Here is a 25751-nt window from a genome sequence, read left to right as displayed (position 1 = left end):
ACCCGCTCCAGCACAAGATGGCTGGGGGGGGGTTTGCGTGTTTTAAAGCCAGAGTGGTTGATGCTCACGCACAAGGTCTCCTCTGGAGGATGGGTTTATAAATATTTCACCTACTTCAGCTCGGAAAGACTGGCCGTTCTCAGAGCACTCTTTCCAGGCCAGCCAGGATGGATGGATGGGCACAAACTGAAGCAGAGGAAGCTCCAGCTGAACCCAAGGAAGAACTTCTTCCCTCTGAGGGTGACGGAGCCCTGGCCCAGGCTGCCCAGGGAGGCTGTGGAGTCTCCTTCTCTGGAGATATTCCAGCCCTGCCTGGACAAGGTCCTCTACAGCCTGCTCTGGGTGACCCTGCTTGGGCAGGGGGTTGGACTGGGTGACCCACAGAGGTCCCTGCCAGCCCCAAACATTCTGGGATTCTATGGAGCTCGGCCATGGCAGAGGGCTGGCTCCAGCCCTGGGCACCAGGTCCCTCCCCATGCCAGCAGACCCCGCGCACCTACTCACACGTCCTGTGACCCGTGCCTCAGGAATGCCGCTCCAGGGCTCCCAGGTGCTCATTTCCACCTGGACATAGCTTAATGTTTAGCTAATCCAAATTGTACCCGAGTCCTTGTTCTTCCCTGTCTGTGGTATCCCCCGGAGCCTTCCCAGAGCAAGGAGAGCAGGATCACCTCCTCCTCCCACACCACCATAAGCAAAGCAGCTGTGGGCAATAACACAGAAGAGGCGGGGGAGGACCCCCTGATGGCAGAACCCCTGCAGCTGGTGGGCTCCAGCACCTGAAACCCCTGAGCCATCACAGCTGCAGCCCAGCTGCCCCGAGGGATGGAGCAATGCTCTTACCCTGCTTTACTGGGGGGCAAACTGGGGGCCAGAGAGGAATGAAAGGCTTTGCTTAGGGACATGGCGTGAGTCAACAGCACGGATGGAAGTTGGGTTGTGTCATTACGTGATAAACCATCGTCCTCAAGAGCCCGGACGGCAGGACGGAGGGGAGGGGGAGGGGGAGGCTGGGGCGCAGCCCTGCGAGCCGCAGCCTCGGGCTCTCCCTGCCAGGCAGCGGCTGGCTTCGAGGGGCTGCGCCGCTGCAGGCTGCCTCAGCTTCTCTTGCCCCATCCGTATGCACGGATGAAACAGCACAGGGGAGGGAGGACTGGGACAGTAAAGGCCTTTCCATCAGAACGCTGCTGGGAAGGTCAGCTCCCGCCCCGCTTTGTCCGTACAGCTTGTGCGTGGAGCTGGAGTCACTTGATGGAACAGCAGATCTCTATTTTCCACGCATCAGGCGCCACGCCTCAAGAAAAGCGCTGATGGGGCTTTATTCATGGTTCCCCTGGACCACATTTGAGATCTCAATCTTGATCTCAGTTCGCTCTTTAGCAGACAGGGAGTCAGGAGACCTGCGCACTACTCCTGGCTTCCATTACTGCCGATGGCATCAGCTCCCTGGGCCTTGACTTCCCCAGCTATAAAATGGCTGAGCAATGCTTTCCCCTCCTTCACAGGTTCCCTGCATCCGCTCCCGGATAACAAGGCAGCATCCAGGCACCAGAGGTTACAAATATTAGTACAGCCCCCACCCCAGCTACAACAGCTGACCCCACTTCGCTAGGCAGTGGCCCAAACCCTGGCACGCTGCCTTCCAGCGACTCCAGGCCACTTCATCAGGGACAAGGCAAACCGCGCAAGGTCTGCTTGCAAATAAGAAGCGGAGCGTGGGTGGGTTAGTCAGCAGAACACACAGATCCTTTCTGGCTCCGCGTCCTGAAACCCAGATCGTCGGAGGCAGCTCATGAAAATGCAAGCCACAGGACGATGAGTATGTGCACCGCCAGGATTAGCTTCACGAGGAGGCACTTCAGGCTGTTTTCCAAACTGAAATCAATGTTGTACTTGCAGCGAATTAAACACCCACATTTCTGTGCTCGCTGCAAGCTGCAGAGTGGAATCATGAATGAAGGAAGAGCCGAGCAGCACGATTACAGGCAGCAGCGTCACTCGGCACATGCCAGTGCCGCTCGGAAAATCCGACAAGCATTTGATGAACACCTTCCTTTGGCTTCCTGCGCCCTTGCACGTTCCTGGGGCAGCGAGAGGCACAGCAGGGTTTTTTCCCACTGTATGAGTTAATGTTTTCAGCCCGTGGAGCAATCACTTCTCTAACACGATCGGTCCTGCTTTGCAGTGGCCGCTCTATAGAGCTTCAGCCCAGAAGCCAGTTCTTGTTCCGATTTGCTGTTGTGATGCTGGCATCACTTCTCTTAGCCCAGCTTTAACACAGTGGGAATATGAAACTCTAGTAATAGGTTTTTCTAAAGGTTTCCTCGGAGCGGAACCAGCTGAGGCCCCACGGGTGGGCTTGGGACAGCAGGTGCCCGGGGACAGGCTCCTTCCAAGCTCTCGCCAGTGTTGGCGTTGGCAGCCGTGGCCAAGGGCCTGGGGCTGAGCTCGACCCACAGATACTGAGATACTGTCGAAGGGTTTTCCCCCTGCCCCTCTTTTGCCAAGAGACCGCAAAGGGCAAATCTGGGCTGATGCCCTCAGAAACCCCAACGAGATATCCCAGGAACCACGCGTGCCGGTGTGACGGGCCGAAGAGCTGCACATGCATTTGGGGACGGGAGCGCCGATGCCTTCCAGCAGCTGTAACTCAGCCCAAAAACCCCCCCACCGAGCAAGCTTAAGCAGATAAGAAAACAACCGCCCTGAATCACTGAACCTTACTGAGAAAAGGCATGATGGTCTTGCAACACAGGGTAAACTCTCCATACAATGGGTGGAATTGTTCTAGGCTGCATGTGAGATGCTCAGCAACCCAGCGTGAATGGGCTGGGCAGCTGGAAGGGCAGTGAACAAGAGAGGTGTCCACCTCACGTCTTTCGGGGCCAAGAGTTTCAAAACACGCTGTGTGATTTGGAAAGCCTGGCTCCACTTCTGGGTCAAACATTAGCCTGAGATCCTGGCCCAGATATTAGAGATCCTGTAACACTTGTCTGCAAGGAGGAAGCGCTCACCTACACATTTTCCTACCATCCAACCAAAATAACACACACCCACTCCGAATTAGCTGGAATCAACGTGCTTCCTCCTTTGCTGCACTGGAACTGCGGCAGAGCAGGGCGGGCTGCAACGAAACGACCAGGCTGAGCCTCCCGAAACGCGCCTGTAATTCTCTGACACACAAATAGTCTCACTGAGGGCAGCGGGTACCGGCCCGGCTTTGCCGATGTGGGGAGCGATGGGTGACCCGGCTGGAGCATCCCTGCGAGGCAGGAGGACCCCGGGGCACGGCGCAGGGAGCTCGGGGCTGTTTGGGTGGGAACATCCAGGCGCTGGTGGGGTCTGCGGGCAGAGGATGCGGGCTGGGATGGCTCGGTGGCATTCCCCCCGGACCCAACGCCGGCACTGCGAGACTGGAGGAATGAGAGCGGCGGATGGAGGAACTGGTTTGGCAAACAGCTCCTTACTGGTGCATGAGCGTGACTCAGGCAGGCTGGGCACCGGCTGGAGGTGCAGCCTGGGGAGGGGAAGCAGGGCATGGCTCCCTTCCCTAAACCGGCTGCCCATCGTCCGTGGGCTCACACCATGGCTCTGGCCCCAAAGATCCCCCAGGTCCCCCCGTGCTCTGTCTCTGGCTCTTCCCAGGTTCCCCCAGACCTGGGTGGCTGTAGCTCCTCTCCAGCACTGGTGGACCAGAGAGCAGGAACATGTAAACAGGATCGCCGTGCTGAATAGCTCCGACCTCAGGGAGATTTTTAGCTGCTAGAGCTGTGGGCAACAGGGCTCCCCTGTCCCTTCCCCAGCTCTGCCCTTCAGCTGCTTTGCAGCCATGGGCTGGGCACGTCTGCTCTCTGCTTTATTTGCCCAGTAGGCTTAGGGCAATATTTGTTTAGGGCCTTAGGATCCACGCATGGGACCGCAGAAACATTCTCCTTTTGTGCACAAGCTTCTGAGGTCTTGTGTTTCAACCCCCTGCAAAGGTCAGGTAGTGGGAAACTCCTTTTGCACCAAGTCTGTGTCCGGGAGATTACCACAGCCACAGGAAAAATGCCCTGCTAGCAGGAGTGAAAACGAAAGGCGTCCTGGAGCTGCACAGAAAGCAGCCGTGGGGAACGACGCTGCGGGAAGGCACGGAGACGGCTCGGCTCGGCTCGCTCCCGGCCACGGTCCGGCAGCCTGCCTGCCCCGCGCGCCCACCACGGAGCAACTCACCGCTCGGGAGCCTGCCGAGGGACCTGCGCGCCCGGGACGCCGGGGCTACCTAGCTGAAACTCAAAAACAAAGCGGATCCTTCTCCTACTGTAAAAAAAGAAAGAAAAGAGAAAAATTATATCCTGTACAAAACCATCCCGTATTCAGTAAAGTTTATTGTCTAATCTTGGCTTTGGAGCCGACAATACAACCATAACATAAGCCTTAGCAAGAAAATGAGCACATCCACAAAATTGTCCATGTCACATCTGAAATACAAAAATCGAATTATTCTTATAAAACATCCAGACACAAGATTGATAGATGGATACAATCTTTTATTATTTTTTTTTTGTACCTTTCCATTTATTCCAGAAAAACTTTCTATAAAAAAATCATTGCTTCTTTTGGAATAAATCTTTAAAATCATTTCTTCTAAAATGCATCTTTCGTTTGTACAGCTCTAGATAAATATATTATTGGTACTCTGCAAATGAATCACACCAGAGAATATTCACAGTATGTGTATCCTGGCTGCTGGGATCTATTTTTCCTGCTGTAGGACAAGCACGATGCTGAGGATGAGAGAAGGCAATGAAGAAACCAGAAAGTGGGTTCCACCGTGTTTGTGCCCAGACGCGGCCGGGGGGAGTGCTCAGGGGGCATCCAAACGCGTTTCGTACAAGACTCGAGTGCACAGAGGCCGGGCAGCGGTGCAGCACGGCCGGAGCCCCACGGGCAGGATGCCAGCCCCAGATCCCATCCCTTCCAGCCCCACGGGCAGGATGCCAAACCCAGATCCCATCCCTTCCAGCCCCACAGGCAGGATGCCAGCCCCAGATCCTGTCCCTTCCAGCCCCACAGGTAGGACGCCAGCCCCAGATCCCGTCCCTTCCAGCCCCACGGGCAGGATGCCAGCCCCAGATCCCGTCCCTTCCAGCCCCACAGGCAGGACGCCAGTCCCAGATCCCGTCCCTTCCAGCCCCACGGGCAGGACGCCAGCCCCAGATCCCGTCCCTTCCAGCCCCACGGGCAGGATACCAGCCCCAGATCCCGTCCCTTCCAGCCCCACAGGCAGGATGCCAGCCCCAGATCCCGTCCCTTCCAGCCCCACAGGTAGGACGCCAGCCCCAGATCCCGTCCCTTCCAGCCCCACAGGCAGGATGCCAGCCCCAGATCTCGTCCCTTCCAGCCCCACGGGCAGGATGCCAGCCCCAGATCCCGTCCCTTCCAGCCCCACAGGCAGGACGCCAGTCCCAGATCCCGTCCCTTCCAGCCCCACGGGCAGGACGCCAGCCCCAGATCCCGTCCCTTCCAGCCCCACGGGCAGGATACCAGCCCCAGATCCCGTCCCTTCCAGCCCCACAGGCAGGATGCCAGCCCCAGATCCCATCCCTTCCAGCCTCAGGTATTTCGGGATCAAGACCTGACAGCCCTCGCAGAACCCACTCAGCCGCGCGGGCTCCGTGCTCCCAGACGCTGGATTCACGCTGGGGAAAGCGGAGTTTGGCCACGTCAGGCAGGGCAGGCTCCCAGCCCCAGGTCCGGTCCCCTCCCCGTGCCCGGGGACACGCACACTAATCCTTTTACCTTCCTCAGTCCAGCGGGTCAGACTCTAATCCATCTCTGTTCCTACCCCGCTCCTGGGAGCTGTGGGCTACCATTTTATGCTAGCCTAATTTCTGACCGAAAAGTCATGGGAAAAAAACCAAACCAAAACAAAACATTTGAGAAGCCTGGGAAAATGGCCTTCCAATTACTTTTTTTTTTTTTTTAATCATGCGTAAGGGAGGGGAAAAAAATCCACTTATTTTTGTCCTTATTCTCCAAGATACAATGTAGTTTTGTTATGTAAAATCTTAACATAGATCTGGCAAGGGGCTGGGCCAGGAAAGGCGTGTGCATGTGTGTATGAAGAGAGTGAAATTAAATAGCTCTGCTTGTAAATTTTATTGTTGTCCTGTAACATGGACCTTGCTTTACGCACTTACGTTTCTTTAACTAGCTATCGGCTGGAGAGACGAAAAGAATACAGCCTTTCCTGAGGGCACAGCCAAAACTCCATTTTCCACCAGAACTCATTAAACAAAAAAAAATTGCAAGAAAAATGTCTGGAAGACAAAGCAACAGTCTGCTTTTGTCAAAACTCCCCATCTGTGCCAGCTACTCCGCAAAGCCACGGATGGGAGAACCCACAAAATGAGGAAAAAATAAAAAAATGCCGGAGAGCCACAGACATTCCCAGCATTTTCGTTAGCGCTACTTTAAAACTCCAGTTTGGGAGCCGGCTGGCGCTCCACGAGCTGGGGAGAGCCTGCCCGGGGACGAGCTGCCGGGGCAGGCAGGGAGCGATGCCGTCGGCTGCAGATTCCCCCCCGTCGCAGGCGGGGAGGAGCGGGGGTCCGCTCTGCTGGGGGCTCTGTCAGCCGGGGCGTCCCAGGGATCTCCGTCCTCGTGAGCCCAGCCGGACCCCGCGGTGCCCAGGGGCACTGGGTCGCTACCCCGGGGATGGAGAAGGGGGATTCAGCTCCGGGCTCTCCAACCTGCAGCTCCTTTTCTTCGCGGCCGGGGAGGCTTTGGAGGGCATCAGATGCCGGGGGCTCTGCCAGCCGACACGTGCAAGCGCAGCAGCGACGGGAGCTTATAAATCCAACCTTCCTCAGCGGGGCACCAAATATTTACACACGCTATCGCCCTCCTCAACAGCAATCAAGCATCCACTAAATGCGGTGGAACAAAAGGGGTTATCTCAAATTTGGGCTGTTGGTAACGTGCAGGGCTAATAAATAATAGTGTCTCCTTTCGAGAGGATTTGTAGGAGGAAAGGCAAAGGCTACGAAAGAATAAACAGCAGCTAACAGGCCCTTTGTCTTTGCTATCTGATCCCGGGTAAAGCAGTCCCGTCTACACGGTCACTGCTCGGTCTTTCCCCCAGCGTCTCTCCCTGCAGTCTCCGTAGGTGACCTTGACCTTCAGCAGCAACACCTCTCATGGGGGGAGAGGTGAGACCGCACCAGATCGGAGTGGTCTCAGCTCCCCCTCCATGGGAGAGGTTATTCCTGCTCTGGAATATGGATCTGGCACTGTCCCGGCGTGGAAGCGGGACGGCTACGCTGGGCACTCTGCCCCAGCACGCTCCGTGCCCGAAGCAACCTCACTGCATCAGGACGGTAACGCCGAGCGAGAAAACTGCACGAAGACAGCTCACACATGTCCTGCATGGGCTTCCCGAGAGCGGGTGGAGGGGGTTCCTGCTCCCCCCGGTCCGACCTGTGCTCGCAGACCGCGGCGGGGGCTCTGGCCCCCCCGGGCACGCCAGCGCTGTCCACCCCAGGGGCATGGGAGATGCTGCGTCCGTGAGCTGGCCTGCCTGCGGAGCTGCTAATTCCTGACGGGAGCTGCCCTGGGAGCCCAAGTCTGCACCACAGGGCCCTGCCATGCCAAGGAAATTCCTCTATAAAACGCCTTTGTGAAAGAACAGACGACGGTGCGAGAGCTCAGACTTACTCCAGCCAACCCCCAATTTGTGGAACCTCCCTACGGACGAGCCCCGCGCAGCAGGAGCCGGGTGGAGGAAACAAGGCAAAACTGCGTCACTGGTGGCTGATGGCTCTTCACGCTCTTCCCTATCAAATGGAAACAATTAATGAACTATTCAGCCCGCTGCACGCTGGAGATACCGAGAAGGGAACCGGGCAGGGATGGGCAAACCTCAAACAATGCAGACGTCTGGATGCTTGTCTAGGACAAACCCGAACCAGCAGCTTCGCTCTGACGGGGAAGCTCGGCGGGCGCATCGAGCGCTGGCACAGTGACGAGTGGCCCAGCAGCTCTGGGGAGCTCCGGGGTCTCCACATTTATCCTCACGCTTTGCCTTGTCCGAGGACCGCAGAAGAAACGCCACACGGCAAAGCAGAGCACGGAGCCCTCGCGCCCTGCTCGATGGGGACGCAGCGGCACGGGGAGTTCCCGTCCCCCGAGCAATGCCTCCCGGGCTGGGAGCACGACGGGTTAAGACACCGGCATGTCCTGTCCCAGTGCCGGGTGACAGTCCCAGCGCCTGCCGAGTCCAGAGTCTCCTGGCCACATCCATGGGCTGGCGGACCGGTGGGCGAGAGGAGCAGTTATCCGGGACAGCCACGAAAAGGACGTGAATATTATACAGCAGAGAGACTTCTTGTGACGCTCACATGCTCGCAGACGTTCCAGGCTGTGGGGGAGAGGTGCAGCAAGGCCTCTTCGCTCAGGATGGATTTGGCACATTCCTGCAGCATCTGGAGGGGAAAACGCACCAGGAGCCGTCCCCGGCCAGCAAAGCACGCTCAGATCCAAGCGCGCACCTCAGTCCCCCAGCATCGATCCGAGTCAGGGCTGGTCCGATCCGGCATCGGCTACAGACGCAGAGGCCAGGCGACGCGGTTTGAGGGATGATTTGCTTCTCTCCGGGTCTATTTCTGGTCCCCACAGCTGAGCTGTGGGAGGTTTGGCACCTCTCCCCCTTCCTCTGGGCAGAAACGCACCGAGGTGGGTGCGTGCAGCACTTTGGTACGGAGAGGCTGCGTGGCTCGGGCTCTGCCACGTCGTGGGGGGCTCAGCGATGGCACCGGGGGGTGATGCTGGCTGGGAACCACATCCTGCCCCTTGTGATGATGGCAGAGAGGGTCGTGGGCTGGGGGGCGGCAGGCTCGGCGATGGGAAAGGGGCTGCTCCATCGGCGCAGCAACGGGAGGCAGCACGGAGCTGATGCTCATCCGTCCCCGATGCTCATCCGTCCCCGATGCTCATCCAGCCCCGATGCTCGTCCGGCCCCGATGCTCGTCCGGCCCCGATGCTCATCCGGCCCCGATGCTCGTCCGGCCCCGATGCTCATCTGGCCCCCCTTCTTGCCCTACCAGCAGGTACCTGCACCCCGAGTGGGCTAAGCCAGCCCTTGCTCTCAGCTCAGGACATCCCTGGGGAGCAGCCAGCAGTCGGAACGTGGAAACACAGCGGTGGCAAGGAGCGGGAGATGCTGGAGAAAGCAAGGGGAAGCCCCCTCCTCCCAGCTGCTCCATCCTTGTCAGGATTCAGGTACCAAAGATGTGCAGAGGAAAGGGGGTTATGTAGGCAGAGGCGAGGGCAAACGTGGGAGCGCTGCCCGGGTTTTTGTGCTTCAGTGCCAGGCTGGGCCATGCCCCCGACTCGTAACGTGGCTGCAGAGCGTCTCCCCAAGAAGCAGGGGTGCAGAGCAGGGTGTGTTTTCAGAGATGCCTGCCCGGCCTGAACGCTACGACCCACAGCCCAGCGCTGGAGACCCCCACCCTCCACTCCCAAGGGCTCCCCGTGCCCTCGGGGAGGGCAGCGAGCCGTGACCCGGGGCAGCGCACCATGCCCAGGGCTGCTCCTCGCTACGGCACCTGCGCAGAGGACAGGAGCTCGCGTCTGAGGGGGATGACGTGGAAACAAGAGGGGAAAAAAGCCACAGGTCCGTCACGGCTGCTGCGAGGGGCTGTGGCTGTGGGGACGGGCAGCGGAGAGCCTGCGGCCAAGGGCTCTCCAGCATCGCCCTGCTCGAGTCGGTAATTCTGCGGTGGGTCAGGTGGGAGCGTGTTGCCGTCTCCTTTCTCAGTGCTTTGATCTCCATGGTGATGAGGGGAACACGAGATCCAAGTTTAAAATATACTCTGCCTCCTGTTCTTCCCTCGGGCTGAGGAACAGAGAGAGAGATGGGTCAGGGAGGTCGGACGGCGAGCGGCGCTTGGCAGAGAAGCCGAGCCCTGCGGTGCTCTGGGTTAGGAGGTTACAAGCCCACGGCGTTCACAGAGGAGGGCTGCCCCTCAGGGCATCCAGATGTGACTTTGATACCAGGGTAGGTGACAAGCAAGGATGCCCCAAGGACAATTTGTGGACTAAAGCAGGGAGCAGGTTTGCCTTTTTCCTACACGGGACCCACTGGGAGTAACCCCGGCGCCGGTGCGGTCCACGGCACCACCTGGGAGAGGTCAGCACCATTTTCCCCAGTCCTACCTGACTGCTGAAAGGCTGAGCCTCGGTAGCCAGGGTCCTTCTGAAGCTGGATCTCCTTCAGGGAGAAGATGGAGACATCTAGGCAGCGGGGGCAGAGAGAGAGGGGTCAGTCCAGCTGGCTGAGCCGGCAGCGGTCCGCAAACCCAGAGCCGGGCGGGATGGCGGTGCCCCAGGGCAGCACTGCACCTCATCCGAGTTCTCCTACTCTACAGTGTCCCACCCAAACTGTTCCTTGCTCTGACAGCTGCCAAGCTCCCACCCCACCGCTGCAGGAGCAGCTCTGAGCGAGCAAAGGCAGCTGAAGCGACCTGGCCGCAAACCACCACCCTGGGGCCAGAAACCACCACCCCAGGGCTGCAAACCACCACCCTGGGGCTACCAACCACCACCCTGGGGCTACCAACCACCACCCTGGGGCTTCAAACCACCACCCTGGGGCTGAAAACCACCACCTTGGGGCTGAAAACCACCACCCTGGGTTCTGCAAACCACCACCCCAGGGCTGCAAACCACCACCCTGGGGCTACCAACCACCACCCCGGGGCTACCAACCACCACCCCGGGGCTTCAAACCACCACCCTGGGGCTGCAAACCACCACCCTGGGGCTACCAACCACCACCCTGGGTCTGCAAACCACCACCCCGGGGCTGCAAACCACCACCCCGGGGCTTCAAACCACCACCCTGGGGCTGCAAACCAACCCCCTGGGTTCTGCAAACCACCACCCTGGGGCTGCAAACCACCACCCTGGGGCTGCAAACCACCACCCTGGGTCTGCAAACCACCACCCTGGGGCTGCAAACCACCACCCTGGGGCCGCAAACCACCACCCCGGGGCTGCAAACCACCACCCTGGGGCTGCAAACCACCACTCCGGGGCTGCAAACCACCACCCTGGGGCTGCAAACCACCACCCTGGGGCCGCAAACCACCACCCTGGGGCTGCAAACCACCACCTTGGGGCCACAAACCACCATCCCGGGGCTGCAAACCAGCACCCTAGGGCTGCAAACCACCACCCCGGGGCTGCAAACCACCACCCCGGGGCTGCAAACCACCACCCCGGGGCTTCAAACCACCACCCTGGGGCTGCAAACCAACCCCCTGGGTTCTGCAAACCACCACCCTGGGGCTGCAAACCACCACCCTGGGTTCTGCAAACCACCACCTTGGGGCCACAAACCACCATCCCGGGGCTGCAAACCAGCACCCTAGGGCTGCAAACCACCACCCCGGGGCTGCAAATCACCACCCTGGGGCCGCAAACCACCCCCCTGGGGCCGCAAACCACCACCCCGGGGCTTCAAACCACCAACCTGGGGCTGAAAACCACCACCTTGGGGCTGCAAACCACCCCCCTGGGGCCGCAAACCACCACCCCGGGGCTGCACAGCAGCTCTTCGCCCCACATCCAAGGGGCCAGCGTGCACTTACTGTCGGGCAGGAGATGCACCCGCTCTCCCAGGCTCTTGAAGTAAGCGTGCCGCAGGGCTGCCTCCGCCGAAATCCGGCCCCTGGCTTCGTACTGCGCAAAGCCCCAGAGGAAGGCCATTACAGACGGCCTGCACGCGCGAGGTGGCACTCAGCGGGCGCAGAGCCCCGGTGTGGGCACATCTGTGCGCCTACGCGCGTGCACGCGCCCCAGCAACCTCACTGTGCCCACCACCGCGGTGTGCGGGCAACGACCAGTGCCATCGGCACATGCATGAGGGACGGCACACGCTGTGTGACCACGGCGGTGCGGGCGTTGTACCTGATGGGTCATCAGGTTTGTGTCTCCTACCTTGGGTGGGAGGACACAGGGTGAAGGACGGTTCACCGCCCGTAACGGGAGGTGGTTTGGGATAGCAGTTACAAGACCACAGCTGTAGGGCCACGGCTTATTCTGCAGTCACAGCTCCTCTCCTGCCCGGCTCCAAACTCAGCGTGAGGGCAGCCAGGGTACCTTCACTCCCTCTGCCACCCGCCTGGGCTGCTCTGCCACTCACCAGGAGGAGGTTCATCAGCAAGTCAATGCCCTCTGAGTCCAGCCTGAGAGAAGGAGGACATAAAAATTGGACCATTAGTGCACCCAGGAGACACTGCAGTCCTCAGTGCAAGGGACAAGTGGCATCTGGGACCTCCAGTGCACAGCTGCATCCTGAAGCTGCCAGCACCAGGAGGAGGAGATGAAACTGGTATCCCCAGGCTCCCGTTCACGACCAGTGCAAGCCCACCATGCCTTACACGTCCCTGCTCATGCAGGTACCTTGGGGCGTGATTTATCAACGGCTGGGCTCGGTACTGCGTGAAATTGTAAGCCTTAAACTCCTCGTTGGACGTTATTCCAGGCCAGGTGTCTTCTGTTGGGGTTCCTGGGAGGGGGAAGAGAGGAAAACCTGTCACGCTCATCTGGTGGGGTGAGAAGAGCCCAAACACACGCGAGAGCCCTCGTCCTGCCCGGGGGAGAGGACATGACTCTCCCCAGCCCAAGCATCCCACGGGGCAGTTGGCAACGAGACCCTCGCCATCACCTCTGCTGACTGCCAGCCTGGAGCCTGTGCCCACGCCTGCCCACGCTGTGGCAAAGGCTTCGCGGGTGGCTCTGCCCGGCTTGTCACCGCTCCTGCAGTCAGCCACTGCCCTCGCGTGGGGACGAGGGAGACAGCAGAAGACTCACCCAGCAGCCTGAAGATCAAATGCAGCTCTTCCTTCACGGTGGAGCCAGGGAACATGGGCCGCCCGGTGACCATCTCGTAGTGGATGCACCCAACACCCCTAAAGCAGCAGCAGAGGCTCGGGGATTAGTGAGGGAGAAGTTCTCTGGAAGCCCCACCACCCCTTGTCCAGGGCTCAGGTTCCTGGAGACGGAAACGAGCTCCAGGAGCCGCGTCGCTTCTCTGCCACCGGTAACCATCCACCCCTGAATGTGGACAGTGTGCTCCAAAGACCCCGAGCCCCAGGGGACACGGCAAGCAGCATGGCCTCTGGGAGAGCCCACCACCCTCTGGTGTAACCAACACTGTGGGCACGTACGCAGATGGATAGAAATGCCCAGCCCACCGTTCCGGAGACCCTGGGAAGCTCGGTTTGGAGCCGTGGCTCACCACATGTCGATGGGTGTGGAATATTCGGTAGATCCCAGCAGGACATCGGGGGGCCGGTACCACAGCGTGACCACCTCATTGGAATACGTTTTCGTAGGGACGGACTTGGCTCTGGCTAGTCCTGAGGATGAAGGGGATGGGCATCAAGGAGCTGCACCTAGCTGCACCTCCTTGCAATGCTGCATCTTCCCCAGAGGCCCACCCACCGAAGTCAGCCAGCTTGAGCTCTCCTCTCTCGTTGATGAGCAGATTCTGGGGTTTGAGGTCTCGGTGCAGGATCTTTCTCCCATGACAGTAAGCCAGACCACGCAGCAGCTGGAACATGAAGATCTGTGGGGAGGAGAAGCGGTTTGCAATTAGCACGGGGATATGGGCACCAAAAATGAGCCTGCCTCAAGGGCTCTAAACTCATGGCCAGGAAAGACCCTTGAAGCTGGGTGGGACGTGCTGTAGACAAGCCTTCAGGCCCATCACCAGCAATCCACAAAAGGGGATGAACAAAGCATGCACAGTAATTTTATTTAGGGTGGCAATGACTGGAGAAATGCTGGTGGAGCATCAGAGCAGGCTGAAAAAGGTCAGGGAAGAGTAAGAACGCTGAACTGAAGAGAGAAGGGGTATCCAGCCCCCCCCAGCCCTGCAAGACCCTGGACTGCACTCAGGGCGAGCTCCCCATATGTGGGGAGAGGCAGGGCTACGGGGTCCCGGGCAGCACCGTCTTACCTTCACATTGTGCACGCTCATCAGGTTCCCACAGTTATCGAGGTACTGCTTGAGGTCGTTGTCCTGCGACGGGAAGCGGACGTCAGCCTCGCCTCCCCTCAGCCCCCACCACCCACCCATGGGTAGGCAGCCGTCCCCCCGTTCCCGCAGAAAGCCCCCCCAGACCCACCAGGTACTCGAAGACGAGGGTGAGGGAGCGTTCCGTGTGGATGATGTCGTGGAGGGTCACGATGTTGGCGTGCTTCAGGTTCTTCAGCAGAGACACTGCAAGGAGAGGCGGTTGGGGCAGGGTGACCCGGGGCTGCCCTCTGCGTGACCGTGGGCAGGCATGCCCACCCACCCACCCCAAATCCCCCCGTGACCCGGCACTGCTCACGAGGGCTGTGAAGGGGAAAAGCCCCTCCTGCCCTCACCTTCCCGTATGGCCGTGCAAGGTGCCCCTTCCTCGTGCTCCAGGCGGATTTCCTTCAGGGCAACGAGGTTCTCGGTCAGCTTGCTGCGTCCCTTGAAGACGGTGGCGTAAGTGCCCTGGGGGGAGAGAGAAAATACAAGGCACGCAGACCATCTGTCAGGGGGGCACGACACTGATGTACTCCATAACGTTTGTGGGAAGGATCATCTGGAGCCAGAAGGCCAAGTCTGAAGTCCACACAAAGACCTGGTCTAAAAATTGCTAGATATTGAAGAATTTGGCTACAGTCTGCCCCTGGCACTTCAAGCTGCCCTTCTAACTTCATTTAAATCCTTACAGGGCTTTCATAGTCTACTCACCTCTCCCAGTTTGTCCAGTTTAACATAGGTTTCCAGCTTCCCGAACCCGATATCTGACTGTGAGAGAGAAAGGAAAACATCACTGGGGGAGATCTCATCCAGGGAGGGGTTTAGCTCCGGGGGGGAAGGTCAAGGACACGGCTTTGGGGCAGATCAACCAAGGCAGGTCTTAGCACGCAGCAGCCCGGCTGACCTAAGTACATAAAGCCCACCACTTCCCCGGAGCAGCTGTGCAGGCGACCAGGCAATCGACCACAAAACCTTCACAGCCCACCGGCTGCTGAAACGGAACGGATGGGAGCTGCACCCCGTGCCGCCCCTGCCCGCTGTCACCCCTGCCACCCCCCTCTCCGCTCACCCACCGCCCTGGCACAGCACCAGCAGCGCCCGAGTCCGGCCGGAGCTGTGACCTGCACAGAGCCGATGCCCTTTGCCTCGGAGAAGCCTCCGGAGATCCTGCTGCTGGTCCTCAGCCTGTTTCTCCAGTGCTTTCCCACATCCCGGTCTTTACTGTGCCCCCTTGCATTTCTCCGTGTGCTGTTCAAATCCAGCGTTCAAGGGACATTTTCCCACTTGGAACAGTGACTCTTTAACACCAAGATGCTGAGACCTGCTCTCGTGTACCCAGTGACAGAAGGGCAACCCCCCCAAGGCCACAGATTCAGGTGTCCCTCCTAGCAGACCCCTGAAATCGCAGTTTTCCGTGGGGACAGAATCCTTGGTTAGTTTGGATTCCCCACGTGCCAGGGAAGGGGACGGTTCCCAGCACCGCAGGACGCAGAGCCCAGGCCAGATCGTTGCTCCTCAAGCTTAATAAACCGGTCTCATTGCCCCACAAAACACCTTTGCATTGGTGCAGCCCCAGGCCAGGGGCCAGCTCTGAGCCCAGCCCACCTAAAGGACCCCAGCCAAGGGCTCACGCCACGCTGCTGGCCATCAGCAGACGGAGCTGGATGGACAGCTGTCAATCAGCAGGCACAGACAGGGGCTGTGCAGGGAAAGAGTCCCCCGGGGGAGGCACCGCAGGAGCCCCCGGCACTGAGCCCGGGGCTCTGCCTGGAGAGCCAGCAGCCCCGGCTCCGGGGGGTTCCTGCAGCCTGCCCTGCTCCCCACATCCACCCCACGGGAAGGCTTTTTCCTCGCAACAGGCGCTGACGAGACCGCCGAGCTCCGCACGCAGCGGGGAAGCTGCTGTCTTGCTCACGCAGGGTGGGCTCGGGCCAGCAAATCCCAGGGGAACACAGCAGGGTTTTCTACTCCATTTTGGCCTCCCCAAACCCTCTGCGGACCTGGAACACCTGGGTCCCTCTGCGGATCTGGGACCGGACGTGGCCTGAGCAGGGGAACGAAGCGGCTGCCGCGATCTGGGGTTCTGCACACCCCCAGAGCCACACTGGTGTTTTGCAGGAGCGTGCCTCGTTCACGGGGGGACCGTGAATGTTAACGGCACATTGCTCTGGCTGTGTCTGTTGTATTGGTCAGACGGAACAGGCAGATGAAGGCAAAGCTCCCCCTTCCTCCTCCCTCCCCTGAACGCCTGCTGAGAGCGCGCTGCCGTGCCCGCGTCGCAGCGAGCGCTCCCGGGCAGCAGGACACACGCTCACACGTTTATAAACAGGGCACTGGGTTTTTGCTCCTACATGTGCTGCTGCTCCCCAGTAAAGAAACTGGAAAGCCCACACGAACGCAAGGGCTAATTCATTATTTATCAACATTTGCATTTCAGCCAGCAGCAGCTCCGGCACTTCCTAAACCGCAGGAGGCTTCCCACCTCCGCCCGGGCGGAAGGAGCCCGGCCGAGAGGAAAGTCAGGAACGTGCAGAGGTGAGCGGAGCAGCCCTGGGGATTTGCACAGCAGCGTGTGCAGGAGTGATATGGGGGAAGAGATGCCCACGTGCATGGCTGGGAGCGTGCAGAAAGGGATTGCAGGGGTAGGGATGTGTGTGTATCCCCCCGCCACACCGCGGGTACGAGGGAGCGTGCACAGAGGGGCCCGGCTGCGCGGGTGGGTGCCATCGGCACATGCCTCTGCCGGCTGGGACTCGCACGCACGAAGCGAGATGCTGTGCCCGGCCCCGCTCGCTCTGCACGGTCAGACTTACGAGGGAAGCCCGTCGGGACATCCTGCTGAGGGGCTTGGGGAACTCCGGGCTCTCCATCTGCAGCTTCTGCAAGAACTCGGGGGGCAGGCGGATGTCCATGGGCAGGGAGAGACGCTTGCTGACATCCTGCGGAGAGGGCCAGAAGAGCGGGCGGTGAATGCATCCGAGGAAAGGACTGCACAGACCGGAGGTGACACTAAGGGTGAAGCAATGGGTGCAGCGTCTGTGGGACCCTCGGTCGAGGGAAAAGGAAAGCTGTGTGTGCATGGGGATGTGCACTGGGCTGCGTCAGGTGCCGTGGGAGGCACGCTGAGTGCACCCAAGGGGACATCAGGGCTTGTGTCTGGGACTGCCAGGTCCCCACAAATCAAACCCTGGCTCTCCCAGTCCCTCCCGCCCGCCCCAGCCCGCAGCAGCACTTGCCTCCATGGAGAAGCGGCGCTGGTTGTTGTTGCGGTAGCGCACGGCCATGGGGGACTGGCCTTCCTCCTCGGAGGGCGAGACGGGGCTGGCGTCTGCTCGGAAGTCCCTGCCCAGGTGTCCCAGCTGCAGGTGCCCTTGGGCCAGGTCTGAGGACAAAGAGAAAGCAGAGCGAGCTGCTGGAGCGGCAGCAGAAGTGCCAAGACCCAAGGCATTTGCTCTGGAGAAAGGAGCGTGAGAGCAGGGCAGCGATGTCCAGAGATGCTCCGGGGCCGTGGCAAAGTCTTCTCCCTTCCCTGCGTCCGGGAGGCAGAGGGAACACCCACGTTTCGCTCCAGGCTCCTGGTGCATTGCCACCCACACGCCTCTGCTCAGCAGCCCCCCGAAGCGCCCTCACGCAGCCCCCTGCAACGAAGGTCTCTTGGGACAGATGGGGAGGGGGACGCTTCACACCCGAAGCCACCCAGACCTCCCACGTCCCAGTCCGGTGCTCAGCCCACCAGGCAGCGTTGCCCACCCCTCTGCAGCAGCACCACGGGGTTTTGCACGGGTGAGCATCCGTCCGAACTTCCCAGCCTTGTCCTCACCGACGGCACGTTCGACAAAACACGATTTGCTCTTTAGCAACACCCAGGTGCCCGACCGTGGCTCTGGATCCCTCTGCGCTGGGTCTGCACAGAAGCAAAACAGAGAGCCCTGCCTCTGAGGAGCTTACGAGCACACGTGCCTAATCTGCCTCAGGAACCACCAAAACCAACAGACATCATCAGGGCACATTCCTCCAAGGACGTGATCATTTCTCAGCAGGCGTTTGGGATTAAAGCCTGCGGAGTCATTTACTGCAAAACAAAATAGTCCAGGCTCTCCTGCCCCAACCTGCTGCGCTCAGCCAGACACACGGTCCCGAGAAGCACAAAAGCTCTCTTGAAAACCAAAGCAGCTCAGAAAAATAACTCTTCTCTTGGGACTCCATGTGCGCAGCCTCACCGAACCCAAGAAACCCTGAAAGGAGCAAGAAATCAGAACAAAATAAGCCATTGAGCTCCCTCTGGTCTCCGGTTGGAGGCTTGCACTTCAACCTCCTCGCTCCGCAACTAACGGCTGCACGGGGGGAATCCTGTGGCACGCAGAGACTCAGACAGCGGCGCAGCAGAACACCGACGAGGTCAACGCAGGTCGCCTGGACCCCAGCGAAGTGGATTCCCCCGATTCACACGGACGCTGTTTCCAAGGGGCCGTTCAGACAGAGGCAGCATGAACTGGGTGTGCTGGGAGGGAGGAGGCAGCGCGAACTGGGTGTGCTGGGAGGCAGGAGCACCACCTCCCCAGGGGAAGGATGCATCTCCCTCTGTCAAGGCGCGGGGCCAAGCAGGGATGACCGTTTTGTCCCCTTCCCGGTGGCCATATGGCTCTCTCCCTTGTCACCCAAGCTCTGCAGCTACCCTCCCAGTTCGCAACGGCAGCAGGGTCCAAGGGCCCTGCCATCAAGCACCGGTGTCCTCCACGCATCCAGGCACCCTGCAGTGATGTCCCCAGAGCAAGGAGGAACATCACAGCAGGGAACCCCCCCAGGGAGGACCCAAACTGAGCCACCCGAGTGCTGCCCCACTCCCTGAGCTGCACGGAGACAATCCCCTGCTATGCCCAACGTGGATTTCGGCGCACGGATCCCAGTGTGCTCAGCCAGCCAGCGATGATCTCATTGCTGAGGACCGGGGAGGGAGGGCTGGCTTTCACGGGGTGCTGAGCAGGGCTGGGACCTGGCTGCAGTTCGCTCATCTGATGGATGAGAGGTGACAGGCAAGTGACCTGGGAAAAGACGTGGTTTTGTGCCACGGTCACTGGGGGAGCAGGGGACCTGCGAGCTAAGGGAGGCAGGGTGTCCTCAGCAGACAGCCTGCACCTCAGGGACGGGTTCAGCCCATGCCACTGGGCTCAGGAGCATCTGAAACAGTGCCAGGAGTTTTTGGGCAGACAGGCAAGGACAGGGCACAGAGTCACCCCTTCTCTCAGCACCGCTGCGGGACCCTGGTCCCTGTCCCTTTCTGGCCATCTGTCTGTGCTGCACAGTTAGGAAACCTACCCTGAATTAACCACAGGTAGAAAATGAACATGCATCAATTAAACTGGATCAAATCTTTTTAACTTGCTCACTTCCTAAGCAAATTATCTGAAAAAAAACCAAAGGCCATTTAAAATCTGACTGAATGGAGTTCAACTAATCCACTTTAAATGATAATTTGGGTGAATGTGTGCTGGTTCCCACAGGTAAACAAGCCCAAGGTCTTGGTAGAAGATGCAGCCTGCCCAGAAAGCTGCAGACCAGCAGCACTGTCTCCCTGAACCAGCAGCCCACCAGGTAGGTTAGTGCCAGTCTGTCCTCACCTAAAGAAGCATCAGAAGTGAAGCCAGAGGTAAGATATCAACCTGGGCATGCAAAGGGGAACGGGACACGCAAAGGGTGTGAACTACCACAGGATGGGAAAAGCACGTGAGGATGCACAGCGGACCTGCAGAGATGAGGGAAGGGCGTTTTGGCTGCCCCGGGGCAGGGAGGGCAGGCGGGATGCCCAGCCCAGCCCATCCTGCATCCCCGCAGCACCCGGGGGCACCCAGGTCTGCAGAGATGCTCGCGCAGGGCTGGGCTTGCAGGACCTTGCCGGGTGCTCACGGGAGAAGACGTGAAGCTGTGGGCGTGCAAATGTGAGGGCCTGTTTGATTCTGCTCAGCATTTCATGTGGATTACGGTGAGCCCTGACACTCTGCAAATAATGAGGCTGCATGGGATATCAAAGCAAATTAAAGTGAGACCGCAGACACGGCGGCTGCCTTTGACGAGCCTCCCGCCTTTTTTTAGAAATATATTTAAACACTGTCTCTACCAAAACAAGCTTTGATCTCCCAAGGAAAAGGGCCAGAACCCTTCACTGCTTGCCTGACTTACAACTTCTAATTACTCTGCTAAGTGTGAACTCTCCTCTCAAAGCCCTGTTACACTCACGAGGCAGGGCTGCACTCAGATCTTGGATACCCCTCCTCCCTCCTCCCCCTCACAATCACTTCTTCGTGGCCTTGCACTCCGAGGCCAGATCTGGCTCTGATTTATGCCATTGCAAGCTGGGAGCTATGCGGGCTTTGCAGCCTGAACACTGAGACCTTATTTGGCCTCGGAGGACAGACCAGGCAGTAGCTGTTTTGGGGCAAAGCCTGGGCATAAATCTGAGCTATTGCTGGATGCCACCAGCTCTTGTCCAAGCAAATGGGAGCCACCAAGACCCGCTGCCTCTGAAAATCTGGAATATGGAGAGGAATGTGTGACTGGGGAAGCCCGGGATGAAAGGAAGGAGCCCCTTCATGTGAGGCTGGAGCAGCCATGCAGAAGGTCTCCCATCTCTGAGGATTTGGAGATGGTGCTGGCCTTTGTCAAGGGTCAGACACTGCACAGAGCCCAGCCTGGACTCTCCTTAACCCAGGGGCTTTCTTCCACCTCTGCCTCTGCAGCTGAGCAGCCGCCGTGGCCGTGGCGAGGCTGTGCTGCCCCGGGGAGGGATGCCTGGCAGGGTGGAGGGGCATCGGATGCCCCAGGCCGGGCTGGGAGCACGTTAGGCTCTGGCCACAGGCACCCCCTTTGCCTCCCTGCATCGTCAGACTCCAGCAAGGTGACACTGCCCGGGACGGGATGTCTCCAGGCTGGAAAGCTGTTTGCTTTTCCATTTGCCAGCTCTGCTTCTCTCCGGCCTCGTTTTATCAGCCTCTGTGGGTGAGGCCATGAGAACTATGGGATGGAGAGGACAGAGCTGGACTTCCCACCACGGCACCAACAGACGAGGCAGGTTTCTACCCATGAGCAGGCTTTGCCTTGTCCCGTTGCCAGAGCCAGAGCAGCTCTGCACATGCTCTCGGAGCACCTCATGAGAAGGTCTTCTGGCCTCCCGTCACCCTCCTCCCCCTGGACAGGCAGAAGCACCCGCAGCCACCGAGGTGTGAGATTTGCAGACTGCCGTGACCTGTGAGCGCTGATAACCTGTGATTGCTGATGCTGGAGGGAAAATAAAAAACTGCAAGCAACTCCCTGAGGAGCTGTGTGAGGTGATGAAAGACAAAACGACGTGCTGATCTCTGCTGGGATTAGCACTCTTCTCTGGAGCGAACGATCGCAGCGCCTGAGCTGCCATGGGTCATCTGCTCACACGGAGGAGAACAAGACCGCAAGCGACCCCCGGGCTTCTGGGCTTGTTCAGCCTGAAGAAGAGAAGGCTGAGGGGACCTAATATATACTTACAAATATCTGCAGGGTGGGGGTCAGGAGGACGGGGCCAGACTCTTTCCAGTGGTGCCCAGTGACAGGACAAGGGGCAATGGGCACAAACTGAAGCAGAGGAAGCTCCAGCTGAACCCGAGGAAGAACTTCTTCCCTCTGAGGGTGACGGAGCCCTGGCCCAGGCTGCCCAGGGAGGTTGTGGAGTCTCCTTCTCTGGAGATATTCCAGCCCCGCCTGGACAAGGTCCTGTGCAGCCTGCTCTGGGTGACCCTGCTTCGGCAGGAGGGTTGGACTAGATGACCCACAGAGGTCCCTTCCAACCCCTGCCATGCTGTGATTCTGTGACCCTGCCTGCCACGCAGCCGGCAGGGACAGCCCCAGGCACGTCCACAGATCCCCAGCAAGGAGGGCGAAACCTGACGCAAAGCTTTGCCCTGCTTCGTGGGGAAGAGAAGCAGCACAGGAGTGAGCGCCGTGGCTCCAGCCTCAGCTCCGCCGCCAGCTTTCTGCACGACTGTAGGAAAACCAATTTCCCTCCCTGCACTTCGATCTCTCAACGGAGGAAACCAACACCTCAGAGAGAACTGCTGCTTCCCTAAAGTCAGAGCCCTCTCCAGACCAGACCGCTCCCACGAGGTCCAAACCTCACCACCAAACCCCGCAACAGAGCCGCCTGCACATCAACCCCCTTCTCCTCCCCTCCAGCAGCACCAAACTCACCCCGTCGCCCTCCACACCTGAAGCCTCCCACTCCCGCACCATGCCCGAATGCCTGCTCACCCCGGGGTGCTGGGGCTCGCCCCCCTGGCACCGGTGCCCCCACCTTCCCCCTGCCAAGTCCTGGCGGCACGGGGCTGTGGGCAAAGAGCTCCCAGCCAGGAGGGGTTTGTGAAACGGCCCAGGAGATGCCTCAGACAAATGTGGCTGTCAGGGCTCTGCACAAACAACACCCGCAGCCCGCAGGAGGCGAGACCAAGGGCGCTGCGGAGGTGACTTCTCAGAATCACAGAATCACAGAATGGTCGGGGTTGGAAGGGACCTCTGTGGGTCATCTAGTCCAACCCTCCTGCCGAAGCAGGGTCACCTACAGTAGGCTGTAGAGGACCTTCTCAGGGCTGTTTACAATCCCCGAGGAAACTTCATCGTCTCGGGCAGGAGGGAGCGGGCTCGGGGTGGTGGGTACGGCGGGGGCAGCGCGTTTTGCCCGTCCTGCGTGGGAGAGAGCTCGGGTGCAAGCTGGGATCCGTGCGCCGGGGAGCAGGGGGTACCCGGGGGAAGCTGTGGCAGTGGGCCAGGACGTGTCCAGGCAGGGAGCGAGGCATCGACCGGGGGATGCTGGGAGACCCCCAGCCCCTGACGCACCCCCCAGTGCAGGCAGGAGGATCTCCTAACCGTGCCACGTCGCGGTGTAGCGCTGGTCCAGCCTCTGCCCCCGGGGTCGGGAACACCCGCGGTCCCGGCCCCGCGCTCAGCCTGCTCTGACTTTGCTCTTACCCTTTCCCAGCTACCTCAGGAGCAAGACCAAAAGCAGGGAGGGGGAGACAGGCAGACGCTGCTTGCGCTGCTTTGCCATTCAAGGGCAAAGGAAGAACCATGACCAAAACTTCATTAAAGCAGAAGAACGGGGAAATCGCCTCTCCGACAAAGCCCCGGTTTGCACGGCGGAGATAACGAGCCCCAGCTCAGACACCCCAGAGCAGAGGTCCCCCAAGGAAGGCAACAGCAGGAGCAGCTGCCAGCGCCCACGACTTTCTTGGCCTTGCACCATTTTATCCCCACGGCTTCTGCACATCTAATTAAGGGCTCAAGTCTAATTATAGCCCTCGCTGCTTGCTAGGGTGTGAGGGGTGGTGTGTGTGTGTGTAGGATCCGGGGAGGAGGCTGTGAAAGGATGCTGCTCAGGGCAGGCTGGGTATCTCGAGGGATAAGAAAAGGGTCAGGAGCTGCAGGAGTGAGGAAAGCCAGCTCTAAATTAGGTTACTGCATCTCTTCGTTCAAGCAGGTTGGCTGGCAGAGAGACGATCCCTCCCTGCCGGGGCAGAAGCGAGTGCCAGGCAATTACATCACGGCCTCGGCCCCTGCTTGCAGCAAAATTTTCTAACAACTGTGGCTGCAGGGCGAGGGGAAAAAGAGCCTGAACGTGACCGGAGTGGAGCTGAGGGCACCGACACAGGAACGGGCTGGCCCGTGGCGAAGCGAGTTGCTTTGGTCGGAGGCGGCAGCAAACGCATGACGCGATCGCCAGGAGCGGCTCAGCCTTGCGAATTTAACCTCTGGATGAATCAAGTCTAACTTCATCAGGTTTCCAAACGCCCGCCCGTCGGCGGCTCTGCCTGCCTGCCCGTGCACGGCCGCCTTGGCGCGATCTGCTCCGCGCCTCGAGCGCTGCCGCTCCCGCGCCGTGCCCGCAGCCGGCAGAGCCTGCCCCAGCCCGCAGCAGGGATGAGCCCCGCTCAGCTCACGGAGCTGCTCACCCCGCGCCTCCCTGGCACCCTCCAAACTGCACCGCGGGAGAAGGCTGAGGGGCTCGGGGGAGAGGGGGGTTCAGCGAGCCCCCGATGCTCCCCTGAACGGAGACAGCAGCGCCTTTGGCTTGGTGGGGCTGTCAGCCGGTGGCCCTGGGTGGGCTCTCGGAGCACCGTCACTCCTGGGCAGGCAGGAGGAGATCCCACGCTCTCCCACTCTCTCCCTTAACCACAGATGTGTCATTCCTCTCCACCTTGTGCAAATACCTTTCCCTCCTCTAAGGCTTTCCTTATGCAAGTATAAATCTCTCTTCGGATCAGATTTAATGCCAAGGTGTTATTAATCCTGCTGGATCACAGAATCACAGAATGGTCGGGGTTGGAAGGGACCTCTGTGGGTCATCCAGTGCAACCCTCCTGCCGAAGCAGGGTCACCTACAGTAGGTGATCGATGGATAGATGGGGAAGGCAACACAGACCAAGTGGCAGTAACTTCCCCACATCAACAGACCCGGAGAAAGGCCGGGGGGCTGGAGTGGAGATGCTCTCCCGGCAGCGCTGACTCCCGATGCTCCCGACCAGCCCTGGCACCGCGGCGGGGGCCCGGAGGCTCCTTACCTTCATTCCTCCGGTTGTTGAGCTGGTTGAACTGCTCCGTGAACTCCGTCAGTGACTCCTCGATGGTCTCCGTCCGCGGAACCGAGAGTGAAAACCTCCGCTTGAAGTTTTTCATCTTGTTCATTTTAACCTCGGGCTGCAAGGGACGGCAGAGCCCTGCGGGGACGGGGAGAGAGCAGGCTGAGAGGGCTGGACGACACACGAGACAGCCCCCCAGCCCCCCAGCTCCTGCTTTTTGGGGCTGGCAGCACCCTGACCTGAATTTCCTCTGCTGGGGGTCTGCAGGGGTCCCGGGGACATCCCCTTCTCCGAGGCAGAGCTGAAGAGGAGCCACACGGTCACCAGGGGAATTGGGTTCCTCACCAGTTTAAGAGCTGACTGTGGTCAAGAGGTGCAGGGGCCTTTTTCTGAGCTAGTTTGAGCCCGGGGCAGGGCTGTGCACACGGAATCACGAGTACCAGCACAGGCATCCTTGGAAACTCCAGGAACGCCCGGAATAGGGAAAAGCAGGGTACAAACAGAAGGAAAACAAGGAAGACTAAACAGTGATGGAAAAGATTCAATACCACACTCCTCCCTGCACAAGGAGACATCTCTCCCCCGGCAGTTTGCTCTCTGCTTTGCCCTTGCAAGAAAGCCAGCAGCATGATGCTGAGCGGGCCAGTGCCGGCCGGAGCATCCCCGAGAGCCCCAGCAAGGGGAGATGCTGCGGGCTCACGGCTTGCTCCCAAGCTCCCGAATGACTCAGAATCGCCTTAGCCAGGGATCTGATTAAAGCAGTAAAACCCTTAAAGGAAGAAAACCCTCCAGGGGCACCCGGCGAAGCGTGCTGAGTCTGAGCAGCCACAGCAGCTCGCTCCGGGCGTCTGGGAGCCGCACGCCGCTTCGCCTTTCCTACTCTGGCTCTTGCCAGGCCTGCCCGGAGCTCAGCAGCGCGGACGGGACCAGGCTGCAGGAGTTGTCTGTGCACGGTGTGGTCTCCAGCACCAGCCCCGCTGCGCTCGGGCGTTATTCCTCCTGCTGAGCACAGACCTAGCCAACAGCCAGCGCTCCCTGTCCCCTGGACCTGCAGGCATCAGTGTCTCACCCCCAGCTCTGCCCCTTCC

At 59.7% G+C, this 25751-nt stretch overlaps 1 protein-coding gene across 2 annotated transcripts in view; it reads right to left on the bottom strand.

Annotated features, from left to right (window-relative positions):
* Positions 1 to 5760: 5760 nt before the first annotated feature.
* The window catches only part of CDK18 (cyclin dependent kinase 18), a 42238-nt gene continuing 22247 nt past the window's right edge, over positions 5761 to 25751 (bottom strand). For both annotated transcript variants that reach the window (XM_075442798.1, XM_075442797.1), the window contains 15 exons: positions 24646 to 24801; positions 17305 to 17450; positions 16882 to 17007; positions 14780 to 14836; positions 14422 to 14536; positions 14178 to 14272; positions 14009 to 14071; positions 13492 to 13615; positions 13286 to 13406; positions 12859 to 12956; positions 12448 to 12553; positions 12188 to 12230; positions 11634 to 11724; positions 10198 to 10275; positions 5761 to 9877 (listed from right to left, as the gene is read on the bottom strand). In XM_075442798.1, coding sequence (XP_075298913.1) covers positions 9843 to 9877; positions 10198 to 10275; positions 11634 to 11724; positions 12188 to 12230; positions 12448 to 12553; positions 12859 to 12956; positions 13286 to 13406; positions 13492 to 13615; positions 14009 to 14071; positions 14178 to 14272; positions 14422 to 14536; positions 14780 to 14836; positions 16882 to 17007; positions 17305 to 17450; positions 24646 to 24769 — 1422 coding nt within the window. In that variant the 5' untranslated portion in view covers positions 24770 to 24801 and the 3' untranslated portion in view covers positions 5761 to 9842. The remainder of the gene's footprint in view (positions 9878 to 10197; positions 10276 to 11633; positions 11725 to 12187; positions 12231 to 12447; positions 12554 to 12858; positions 12957 to 13285; positions 13407 to 13491; positions 13616 to 14008; positions 14072 to 14177; positions 14273 to 14421; positions 14537 to 14779; positions 14837 to 16881; positions 17008 to 17304; positions 17451 to 24645; positions 24802 to 25751) is intronic.

This window comes from Opisthocomus hoazin, chromosome 25 (genome assembly GCF_030867145.1).
Source record: "Opisthocomus hoazin isolate bOpiHoa1 chromosome 25, bOpiHoa1.hap1, whole genome shotgun sequence".
NCBI lineage: Eukaryota > Metazoa > Chordata > Aves > Opisthocomiformes > Opisthocomidae > Opisthocomus > Opisthocomus hoazin.
Note: the sequence above shows the minus strand (reverse complement) of the source record. Positions and strands in the feature narration are given on the sequence as shown.